Here is a 12,885-nt window from a genome sequence, read left to right on the forward strand (position 1 = left end):
GATTTAAAATTAGCAACATTGAGAAATTGCGTTGCAATGGATTAAAACTCTACGTGTGCTTAGGGAGCGGCAGCAGAGGACGGCCGTCTAAAGAGAGGAGACCAGATCATGGCCGTTAACGGACAGACTCTGGAGGGCGTCACTCACGAAGAAGCCGTTGGCATCCTGAAAAGGACCAAAGGAACCGTCACGCTCACTGTGCTTTCATAGACACGCACATACAAACGCGATCATCACGTCTTTTCTGACACTTCTTAGTCTACATCTATAGAGACAGAAAGTAGCCTCACACCACGCAGCTGTGATATCATATTGAGAAGAAGAAGAAGCAATATTTGACAACCTGTGAATATATGCACACTGAAGTATGACTTATACACTGATAAACAGGAAGCTGATATGTTAATGTAGCTTTAAACACTGTGACCCACGTAAGCCTGCTGCAGGTAGACTTATGTACAAACTGTGTTATGCTTTTATCACAGAAAAAGGCACCCAGATTGCTCCTTACATAGTATTTAAAGTCACTGAATGACTTCATAAACAGTTTGCCATGTAGTTTTAATTAAATAATTAGTTGGTGTATGGAGCTCAGAGAGGTTGTAAATAGTATCAGAAACATGGCAACACTAAAGTTACATTCCAAGACTCTGGTATGAAGTATTAACTGAAGTTCGAACTCAAGTATTTTGTTTTTTTCATTATTAAAGTAAATCATTTTTATGACTATTTCACAACCAGCGCCCCAAAGCAGTATCAGATCATTTCTCCAGAAGAGCAAGCCTATTTTTTTAAAGGGGCAATTCGCCCCTGGAAAAAGCCACCGTCAGTCAAAGCTGGTGTTCTCTGTAATCGATAGAAGCAATAATATTTACAATTGGCGCCATAGCTGTTGAGAAAGTTGAACAAACAGCTTGTGGTTTCACCCATTCTACATTCCTACAACACCCAGCGTGCACTGCGCCCCTCCCTCTGAAAGGAACGGCACAGCGAGAGACACTGGAGTGAAATACGACCGTTTTCGCTGCAGGCACCAGAGCGGTACAGAATCCAAAATACGCCGAGAATATACCGGTGGATCGTCTAAAAAATCTTCAGGTCTGCAGTCTACATTTCAAACCTGACGATTTTGAACGAGACATGACATCGGAGGCGGGCGTCCTAGATTGAGGAAGTGTAGTTTAGCAAGCTCCCTGGCCTCCACCAGATTACACGTTTTACAGTCTGGCGGAGGTTTTCTAGGCCCATTGGAGAAGCGGATAGCGTCCTCCAGTCACCATAATGGCATTAGCTCCCCGTAATAGCATCACAGGACTGAGGTTGAAAATCGGCAAACTGGCCCTTTAAGTATTTGTTTCTGTCTGGGGTCTACTTACAGTGGAGACATCCCCCTAAATTCAGACCATGAAACAGCATGTAAACGCTTCTGGGGCAATTATCTGATTAGCAGGATTTAGCTAATGGCTATATTAGCTGATAATAGCATTATTTGTCTCTTACATTGCACTGCTGTTGGCAAGTTTTCATAGGGATTTTCCTGAAAGGCTAATGCTGCTGTAACCGGTGTTAATCAACTTATCATGGAGTCACTGTTGATTTAGCATTTGTTAGAGTGCTGAAGGCTAGAAAACAGATAATGTAAGTACACAGTTAGATTACATTTCCATGAAGGGAAAGATGTGAATTCTTTGATGCATGGTCCTGGGTGTGGTTTGAGCGCACACTTGAGGGTTAGTGTGTTTTTATGACCCATTCACTGAACTATAGTGCTGCTAAAGCCTATATATAAGGTATTATGTTACAGTATTTGGATTTTTTAAGAGTATTACTTATGGACAAAGTGTTAATCTTGTCAAATGATGATATAATGAACCTCATTTTGACCTTATTATTTACACGAAACAAAGTCATTTAGAGGGTAGTTAATGAAGTCATTAGACACGTGTTGTGTGGTCGAGTAGTTTCAGAGAACTGTGTTCTCTAGAACTGTCAATATGACAGTATTGAATTTATTCACACTGAATTAAATAAAAGTGACCTTTGGATTCAATCGGTGTGTGCTGCTTTTGTTTTGTCGTGCTCTTTGTTTGTCTAAAACAGACACATTCCTATTTCAGCATCTTACAAAAATACACAAAAAGTTTGTTAAAACACAAACCAAGAAAACTAGTTTGTAAGAACCCAGCGGAGTGACGATAAACTTAGACTAATAATTGGATGTTCATAAATGATAACAATGATAAATGATGATGATAATAGTAGTTGAGCTTTGAGAAATGCTGGGTGTCTCTCCAAGCGCTCCAGCTGTTCGTCAATGTAACGGCTCCTGGCTGAACACTACGGTTATTATACAGCGTACATCACATCTGCTATACATCACCCAAATACATTTTCTATCTAGCAGATAAAAGCAATTTACTGTCGCTGGAGGTCACATTTAAATGAAAGGCGAAGGAATGTAAATCAGAAGCTAAAACAAGATGAAATGAAATACACATGAAGACAGATTTACAGATATAAGACAATAGGGCCATGTGGAGCAGCACTTGAATAGACTCTCTGTTGTCACTTGAGACTTAATAAAGCCAGGATAAAGAGACGCAGAGCTCTCCATTAAATTATGGCACCCCATCTGTCTTTATACTGACAAGCACAGCTGCCAAGCAACCAGTCACATGGTTCGTATAGTCCTCTGCATACAGTCCATTCCTGAGTCAGTTTACACCAAACATGCAGGCTTCTTATTAATCACCTGAGTTAGCAAGACCTTTGAAGTTCTGGCTAATGAGGTGTCGAGTTTATTCAGTTTCACTGGGCTGTTAAAGACGAACGATGTGGTACTTTAAAGTAGAAGTACATATGCTCAACTGCTGGGCTCCTTCACCCTGAGGTCAAGGCCCAACACAGTTACCTGCAGCTGCTGCTAGCTAAAAAACAAGCTAGCTAAACACAAGCAGAGCTTCTCTAAAGCAAATGTGGTTTTAAAAGTTACCCAGCCTCCATAGCTATCTTCAAGAGACGCTGGTTGGTACTTTTGTAGTAGAAGTACATAAGCTCAACTGTTGGGTAACTCCTTCACTCTGAGGTCAAAACCCAACACAGTTACCCCCAGTTGCTGCTACCCAAACAACAAGCTAGCTAAGCAACAAGCTAGCAACTGCCCGCACTCGACAGCTGAGTCTCCCCAAAGCACCTGTTGTTTTAATGGCCCCAGTGGGTTTAGAGGGAACACACACCCCCTCTATATTCAGAAGACGCTGGTTGGTTTACCTAAGGCTTGTCTGCACAAGCCTTTAAGATGTGATATCAGATGTTGCTACTGCGTCACGCTTGGCTTGAATGCGGGCAAATAGTGTAAAGTTTCTGCAACAATGGCGCCAAAGCTGAATCACTTTGAAGGACTGAGTTATCAAGATGCCAGTCAGGATTTTCCCATGAACAAGACTTCTTTCTTGACCTCATAAACAAAAGTAACAACGAGACTTTTGATGTCCTGTTACACAAACTGTTAACTCCATAACTGAAGAGCGTGACCCACCGCCTCCTGTTTAAACAGTTCAGAGCTCGGTATCATGATGAGTCATGCCAGCTCCACACAATCTATCAAGAGGTTAAGCAAACATGAACCCATAGTTGATGATTGGACAATAATGACACGGCAAATATGCCTAATGGAACACCATCATGCCAGTGGAATAGCTCTATTCTTTCATGTCAGGGGTGCAAATAGGGAGATGGTGGGAAAAGTTTGAGAAACAAAGCAGATCTTTTCCAGGCTGAAAACAGCTGATTTCTTTAAACTGCATAGATTATATTTAGTGTTATCAACAGTGAAGGTTTTTCTGCACATGTAACGTTTTAACTATTTGCTTTAAGAACGTCAATTACCTGGTGCAAGTTTTGAAAGTGTTTGTATCTTAAACTGATAAGAAGTGGCCTTAAAGTCACCTAAAACGTATGGTCATGCTAGCAGCATGGTTCTAGGGATGGCAATGAGAAAAACTCAAACTTGCCACCACTTGGATGGATTGCAACAGAAGTTGGTTTATAGTTCTCAGAGGATGGGTTTTGGGACCCCCTCATTTTTGTCACGTGTAACTAGCTTGTTGACATTTTTGTTTTTAATGTTTCGATATCTATGATAGAGGATGAACCAAAAGACCTCCCCCTTAGTGCCACCAGCAGGTTAGAGTTTCCACTTATCCTGTACCTGCATCTGTACATCAGCTAGACAGGTTGTCACAACATTTTGCTGTTTCAGTTGTTACAATTGCTACAGTAATTTACGTTCCCTTTTAATAACAATTAGTTGCTCGGATTTTTATACACATTAATGCCCCCCTAAGGATATTGTAATCACATTAAAGATAAATGGTCCCATGACTCTCTCAAATACATTTTTTCGGCTGAAATACTTGCAAAACTCATGACCCTCCCTAGCTTGTTGTGATGCTAGCATTAGCATTCAGCTAAGCCTTTAAACCCAGGCTCACAGAACGCCAGCATGGCTGCAGACAAGTCTTGTTAAAAACCGGCAGCTCATTGTAAGAGTTTCAGGCATGTCCTAACCTGATGTTCCAAAGAAAGTGAGTATTTTTATAACAGCAAGAACCTATTTATAACAAGTGTTAAAAATCACTTCAAAACCTGCCTTGACATATCGAATGGTCACAGAAAACACATGCAGCTTTTGAGCAGACACGCTTGGTTACACAACATAATTCATCCCCTGAGTGCCTGATACACCTTTTGAACTCTTCAACGTCATGGAAAACACTCCGTAAAGGAGATGTTTTAATTCATTCATAAGATAGCACTCTTTTTGTTTAGGAGAACAGAGGTCATCTTTCCCGGCCTGTCCCCACAGTGGCACACTCGTGCATACACAAACGAGCAAACATGATTAAATTTCCACTGCGGACGCGGTGTCGCCGCAAGATGAACACACCGCTCTTCTCCCTCCACCGGCTTTGAAGGAGAGAGTTACTCGAAACGATTTCTGAGGCAGTCATTTGACCTTCGCTTCACAGTGACTCTGTCGCCTCGAGTCTTTACTGAGCTGTCAGAAAGATTAGCACATCACACGCGCGAACAATCCCCTGCATTGTTTGAGTCGGCCTGTGTTAGTTGCTCTTTGACTGTCCTTTCTCTCAACACAATGGCGTAACTGTGGACAAATTGGGTGGTAATTGTTGGTGACACTGGAGACAAACATGTATGTTGCCACAAACATTAATCTTACATTGATGTATTGAAAATCAGTATCAGCAAATGACTAATACAGATTGGAATGTGAGGAAGCACCTAACAAAAGATCCTTGTTTTTGTAAGATTAAGATTAAACCGCATTAAAGGAGTCTTTAATAATAACCGTAGACAATGAGTCTGAACCTCGAGGGGAAATCCTACCTCAGACTGATAAACAAGTCTTACAACTTAAAGTGGGAATGAGGAATTACTGCAGGAAGAGTGAGACAAAGTAAGTTTGCATGACAAATTTAATTCATCCCAGTTTATGTGGCGTTTTCATTTGTTTACTCTGGCTTTACATATCTTAATCTGGTGTCTGGTTTCCAGAGCAAAAAAAAGATAAAACTATCCTCCTGTGTTTAAATGGTAGCAATTATATTTTTCGGAGTAAACAGCAATGATACAAACAAACACATACTTTCCTTCCTCTCCATAACCCCAAATTACACCAGAGTCATACTTTGCTAGCAGGAAGCTGGATGTTATCATGATTTACAGTTAGGGTTTTTTCTTTATTACAAGGAAAGCTGCAGCTCAGCACAAAGTCTGGCGCTCCTGTTAAAATAAAGCCAGGAGTTAACCAAAGCAGCGGTGACATCATGCGAGATCGGATTTCCTGCTCACCTTTGGAGTGTTTGCACAAAGTGGAGTTTGAAGGCTGAGGCTGGTGTTTGCACAGACAACAGAGCACATGTTCAATGAGGGAACACCAAACACTAACATTAAATGTTTGGTGTTGACCCTTTAACTGCCGTTATTACATGTTAGAAATACAAACAGTCTCGTCAGCTCAGACTCTAACAACACAGCCGACGAGACAGCTTTTAATGACCCATCTCAAACAGTGAACGCTCACTGATAACATGAAGCTACTGCACTGTAAGGACACTGCTCGTCTTAAACACACCTTGCATGTTTCTACTGGCGTGTTTGCATTTCAGTTGCAGCTTCAGATTACATCATCGGGCTGAGGCCTGATAAGGCAGAGTGTGTAATCACGGTTTTATGAGCTGTGTGTAAAGTAATGCAGTGACACAGTCGCTGGGAAATGTTTGCAGAGCTCAGGGATTAAGAATTACCTGTGTTTGCTTGTGTGAGGTGTTTGACCTTGTGGAAGGACATGGCTGTTGAACCACCATTCGTGGACGGAAAACAATGAGCTGTATGAAATCATACTATGCCCACCCAAGTATTATTTCCTCATTAAATACTTTTAAATAAATTTAACTGTTCTCAGAACAGAGCCCTGAGCTCTTGTTGTTCCCAAGTGCAAAATAGCTAGCTGCTTTACAAAGGTTTAGGCACAGCGGTGCTAAATGATAGCAAGTGTTAGCATACTACTGTGCTCAGGATGATATCATGCTAACTTTTCTGAAGCCGCATTCCCATCCAGGCAAGAGTCTGCTGTTGGTCCACATGGTAAACTTAAGCTTCATTAGCATGATAATATCGTTATTGTGAGCACATTAGCTTGCTAATGCTATAATATAGCCACAAGAACCACAGTGCCTAGGCCTTTGGAGAGCAGCTAGCATGGCTGTAGACTACAAATCTATAAAACTTAGCCAAAACAGTGCCTTGAACTAAATGCTAGCATGCTAATATGCTCACAATGAGCATTCTAATGTTTCAGAAGTGTAAGTTTACCATGTTCACCCTCTTAGCAACCATTTAGCTTTGCATTAATACAAATGCAAGAGGCTGCATAAGTTGGTGAACATCTGAACAAACAAAGTGAAGGCAACTGACGGACCAACCTTGCCATCACCAGAGCCATGCAACTAGTGTGTTTAAAAAAACACAGCACTGTAACATAGCAGAGGTCGAGCCAACACTCTGCTTGTTCCACATTTGTTAATGGCCTGTATTGATGGCCACCTCTCTGCCCTGCTGGGTTAAAAACAAAGGCATCCTATTGATTTTAAGGCAGGATGGAAAAAAAAGCCAGTGATGAAAGCCCATTTACGCCTCGGGGCTTTGCTGCTATGCGAGCCCATTTTCACCTGCCAGCGCCATTACACTGTAACAAGTGTCAAATTAAATGGCAGCCTATAAATAACCTTTTTTCTGACAGTGCTTCTTGCTCTGACTTGAATGTCTCACTTTTGATTCATGTTCTCTAAATTATTCGACGATCGACATTTTTAGAGCCTCTGTCACATTACGACCAAAGCTTTAACCCACTGAAACATAAGTCATCTGCAGCTTTTAACCCTTAAAACATTTGAAGATGTCATACTAAACCCCATGTCCCAAAGTGCTTAGTGAAGTCTTTGATCTGGCATGTTACCAAGTCATTACTTGCACCAAGCACCATAATATCTCCTTACCCTGTAGTCGCTATTACAAAGGCTTAATAAAGTCATAAAATCCAGCCTCTGTGAAGTTATCGAGCATTCCATCACATAAAAGCCTTAAAGGTATATTTGCAGCTTTTGCACTGCTCTTTTATTATCGTCTTATCTGGAAAGTAGCACTCAAGAGACTGCTTTAAAAGCCGAACAACACTGGTGGGGTGTAGTGGTTGGATTTTGACAGCATTCTTGCGAGGTTACATTCTCAGACAGACCCATAGATAGTAAAACAGAAAAGGGTCTAGGCCTACAGGCAAGTCCCCACAGATGAAGGAAGCCCTAAAAAGCACTTAAATTTAGCCAGAATCCAGCTTTGTTTCATTGGTGTATTAGCCAGTTTGGTTTTGTGAGTAATACCCCTTTCCCACCTACATTTAGCATATTCATTTGGGTTTTTCAGACCCCGGAAGACCCCCTTATAAATGCCGATTGTCTCCATTCCCACTGCCAGTGAAGTATACTCCTTTCGGCCTCTTTCCTGCTGCATCGCAGCCTGACGTCACAAACGCGCCCCAAACAGGGTTAGTAAACAGTGAAGATGTTACGGTGGTTCGGTCTTTATTGTACCATTTACTCATTTAGTCAATTTATCAAACTCAGCGCCAACAAATTCGATGTTTGGAATTTGTAGCTGAGATGACAAGGAGTCGCAGAAGTTACAGACGGAGCATAGCATCGCGCTGGAAAGCGATAGGAGATTAGCGTGTCGACACAGGTTTTGTGTTCCCATCAATGCCGATCGGAGCCGAGGCAATAATTACCTGGGTTAAATGACTCCGCAGTAGAGTCTGAACGCAGATTGTAACCTTGCCCATTAAGCAAAAAAGCCGGGTGTTAGCGGCTTAAGTGTGTAAGAGCAGCTTCCATGCTTCCAACTGCATTACAGGTTTTGAAAGATTCAAAATAACGAGGCTTAAAAATGTCTAAACCCGTGCATCGACTTTTGAAAATGTGTTTTCGTTCGATTCAACAGCTGCATAAATGCTGCTCTGTACCCATTGCAAAAGCATGCCTCTGCAGTGACAGTACTAAAGGTGCTGCACTTTACATCCAGCCCTCCTGCTCCTCTCTTTGATTTATGAGCACTTCCCATTGCCTCTAAACGAGACCGCAACAGTCAGAACGCAGACCTCAGCAGAGCTCTAAAGCATGTTTACACGACCCTGACCAGGTGAATGTATCCCCGCGGCTCACGTCTGGTTTGTTGCTGTTAAACTATTTGCTGCCATTGCACATTGTTCCTTCTCCTCAAGACCACAGATGCTATATTGCTCTGTAGGGTGGCTGTTTTTCCCCCCTCTTTTTACCTCCTGAGTGGATTCCAAGCTTTAAACAGGTGTAACCATGTCCTCTAGTCATTGTAAAACCAAGCAACAAGGGACGAGACACGTGTTTCCCTGAGCAACCATGCTGTTTTTAAATCAATGCAAATGTAACTACCACAGCCAACGGTGCACCCATGGGAGACTGGATTCCATTGATTGCTATCTGGTTGACTGTCACATTAATAAGGGAAGAAATGCATCTGTTTGACAATGTTGCACGTCCGCTTTAGATAAGAACACAAGAGTCTGGCTTATTCTGCAAATTCACCCAAGGGCGAAAGTTTTAAAGAGCTCTTAAAAAGTTTACTAAGCAGGAATGTGTTTTTGCATGGCGGGAACATGGACGAGCAAAGATTGGAATCGAAAATGAGCACAAAACATATAAAACAGTGCGTGTACATGCTTACGCCTAAAGGAGCTTATCTCATAGGATTAGCACTCCTATGCACCCATTTCCCAACATCGTAAAATGCTTATGCTAACTACCTGCATGTGTACAGTTTCTCTTAAGGTCAAATGATAATCTCTAAAAACAAAAGCCCTGTGCAACACCTTGAAAGATGTTTGTTTAAGAGCAGATTCACTCAGCGTATACCTTAAAAGTCTGAGAAGCTTATAAGGCATCCATCAAACAAAGCTTTAGGGTATTTAAGGGAAAACTTTCCGTCCGACTTGCTCGAACCTGTTACGTGCAAGCAGCAGGGCTGATTAATGCGCTCCTCATATGTTGCTACGTCGATCTGCTTTCCTACAGGCAAGTCAGACGACATCGACGTCAACATCCATCATCGTTTACGACATTAAAAATCGGATTCATTTTGGCAAACCTCGCTTGGAAGATTTATTTAAAGACTTCCAAGAGAAATGCAGACACTGGCACAGATGATGTTGTGACAGTCACAAAGTCAGCACATTTCTGCATGCTGATGATGTACAGATAGCGAGCTGCCAACAGACATGTCTGCAGGGCTTAGCTAACACATGGCATCATTAGCGGGCCCTCTCGCATGACTTGACAGGCTTCATTTCACAGTGTCGAGCTCATCGACATGCATCTACATCCTGTGGTATGTGCAGAAATAATGTACTGTCTAAGCCTTTGTAGTTTTCCATGCATTAAAGATTAATGCACCAATTTCTACAGAATGCATCATGTTTGGGTCGGCTGTAGCTCCCTTTACACTGCCAGTTCAAATCAGACAGGAAAGAGAGGCAAGTGAGCTCCCGTATCGACGACAAAGATCACGTGAGAGTGGGAGGTGCTTAATGTGGCCCAGGACGCATGTGCGTACACACTGCCAGACGTATGTGGATTAATGCGTCCCAGACCACCTCCGTATGTGGCCTGGGTGATCGGATCAGAATGCATCTTCAATCCGTCCTGGTGTGTTCACACCTGTAGTTAAGGCTGTCCACTTGTGATCCGATCACGAAAACCACATGTTGATACCAGGTGTGTTAAGGGCCAGAGGCGGAACAGAGGTGAAGTGGCGTTAGCGGAGCTGGCAGGGTGGACAGCGCCGTGTGTATGCGAAGCACCACTGATTGTTTACACCTCGCAGACGTTTTGCTTCTGCACGAGTGAATGCAATGTAAAAACACACACTGGGGCGGCTCTACGCCAACGTGGCTTGGTCCAAAGGCAGCATGACGGCAGAGCGTCATTACGGCACTGACGCTAAACTGCAGTGTAAAAAGGGGTTGTTGGCTATCAGAACAGAAAGGATTATGATTTGGAAGAGAAGAAGAGAAACCACTTAGTTTCATACTTATGACAGGGAATGAGCATTCCTCTTTGTAATGACTTGTGATTGAGCATGTTACATAATGGTTTGTCTTCAGAGTGGTGTGAACAGAATCTTTAAAGCTCAACTTGAAAAACAAGCCCTGGGATAAGTTTATTTTGTTCTTCCAACTGACGACCAAAGCAGGCCTTTTATGCACCTCTTAGCTCGGAACTTGGCAAGTTTTACAAATGCAATTGTATTGTTATTCATGCAACAAGAAAATATCTGCAATCTACAAAACTACCCCTTAGCAAAAATTCATGGTGCTACAAAGTGTTCAGAAAATCTGAAGGTGGAATGTCAGCTTTGCTACAACAATGGAGAACGCTTTTAGCAGAGCCTTGCAGTCATGCATGAGTCCTCCCACTGTTTTCAGAAGTGGGCTGCAGTCGCAACCCAAGGCCCATTCTGAGCCAGGAAAAACCCTGTTTCTGTTTTTCACAGTTCACAGGTAACTTTTCAATTTTGTTTTAAAAGCCATTTCTTTGAATGGAGCAAAATAAATACAATTATTCATTTTCTCATCATGTTAAAGGTGTTTTTTATGAACAACTATTGATCACAATAACAAAGTAAAGAAAAAACATTTTGATTTTGAGAAAGTTGACGTTCACTGTGGGACGTTCCAGAACGGTGGTGAAAAAAGTTAGTCTGGAGCCCTGACCGTAACCAAGAGAGTGCACAGCCTGTTCATTTTTTTCACTTCAAATATTAATTTTAATAACCGTCATAAACATCCGTTTTAATATTCAAATGTATGTTGGTTGACAGCCCTACAGTTGAAGCTGTATATTAAGATAAGTCCTGACTGTGTACAGACACACACTATAAGACTTTCATAAACACCTATACAGTAGATCAATGAATTACACCTTTTTCCTTATGTTTGTTTGTTTTTGTTTGTTTGTTTTCTTTTCGTTTCTATCTGATTAATTAATTGATGCTTTGGTAATATTGTGTGTTACATTAATGTCAGTAAAGTTTATGGAATTGTTTTGGTTTAAATTGAAATGGAACTTTGGAACTACTCAAAGCCATATAGAACCCAAGTGAACAGTAAAGGAAGAATTCAATTTTATGCCTTTGATGACATCTTCAAGTCTATATCAGGACAGCAGCTGGGCAGGCAGTCATATCACTTCAGACCTTTCAATAAGTGGCAGCACTTTGAGAAAGAACTACTGGATTGATAAGAAAGGCAGACCTTAGTTAAAGAAGCAACATCCGGCCGCACTAAAATCAGCCAAAAGATGTCGCAACCAAAGAGCAAGAACAGGAAGAGGAGGATCTTGAGACAGCAGGCCTCAGGTGGAGCGCAGGACAACTCGAAGGAGCTTAAAACCCTTCGTCGGGATGCTTGCCAGCTCCCTAAACTGCTGGATAGAGAGAGGGCTCACTGTTCTAGTGAGAACAACATCAGCCCAGAGTTGGAGGATGTCAGCAAGGGGTTGGCAATCCAAAAAACCCTGAAAGAGATGTTTAACAACAAGGGAAAGGACACTAAGAAGTACAGCAAAGAGGAAACTCTTAGTGTTCCGAATATTGCCACGCAGGTAAGGAGGTCCACTCGGCGAAAGAGGAAGCATCTTGATGCTGACACCGAGGAGCTGCAAGTGGCACACGTGGTAAGCACGGATAAGTCCACCGCAGAACTCCAGGGGGAGAGGGAGAAAAACAAGGTCCTTCAAGAAGAACTGGAGAGGATGAAAGTTTCACACCATGAGCTCAGCCTCAGGTGGGAAACTGACGTCCTCAGTTCCAGACAGATGGTGGAGACCCTGAAGGGTGAGCTTCAACAGCAAGAGGAGGCTCATGCTGACAGGGTATCACAGGACCAGCATGTGATTATGACCTTGCGTGCTGAACAAGACACCCTCCAACAGAAGATGGCCGCAGAGATCAGGAAGTGTACAGTTCAGCTGCAGGAGGAGAGGAACAATACCAAGCTTCTCCAAGAACAACTGGAGAGCTTGAGAGTGTCGCAGCACGAACTCAGTGAGTGCCATCAGCGAGAACTTGAGTCAGAAATCAAGTCTCTCATGACCAAGGCAGCTGAGGACCAGGTTCTCATCTGGGAATTGGAAGCTGATAAGGGCGTCATGAAGCAGCAGATGACGGAGGAGATACAGGCCCTGCAGCAGAACATAACTGACAAGGAGACCAGGCATT

The 12,885-nt window shown here is 42.5% G+C and overlaps 1 protein-coding gene across 1 annotated transcript in view; it reads left to right on the forward strand.

The window, feature by feature from the left end:
* LOC138600517 (multiple PDZ domain protein) overlaps positions 1–2,050 on the forward strand; it is a 44,731-nt gene extending 42,681 nt beyond the window's left edge. The window contains exon 49 of the mRNA XM_069671935.1: positions 64–2,050. Coding sequence (XP_069528036.1) covers positions 64–210 — 147 coding nt within the window. The 3' untranslated portion in view covers positions 211–2,050. The remainder of the gene's footprint in view (positions 1–63) is intronic.
* The last annotated feature ends 10,835 nt before the right edge of the window (positions 2,051–12,885 follow it).

This window comes from Semicossyphus pulcher, unplaced genomic scaffold, assembly GCF_022749685.1.
Source record: "Semicossyphus pulcher isolate SPU_LCO1_2020_fin unplaced genomic scaffold, fSemPul1.0.p SCAF_21, whole genome shotgun sequence".
NCBI classification, from domain to species: Eukaryota; Metazoa; Chordata; class Actinopteri; order Labriformes; family Labridae; genus Semicossyphus; species Semicossyphus pulcher.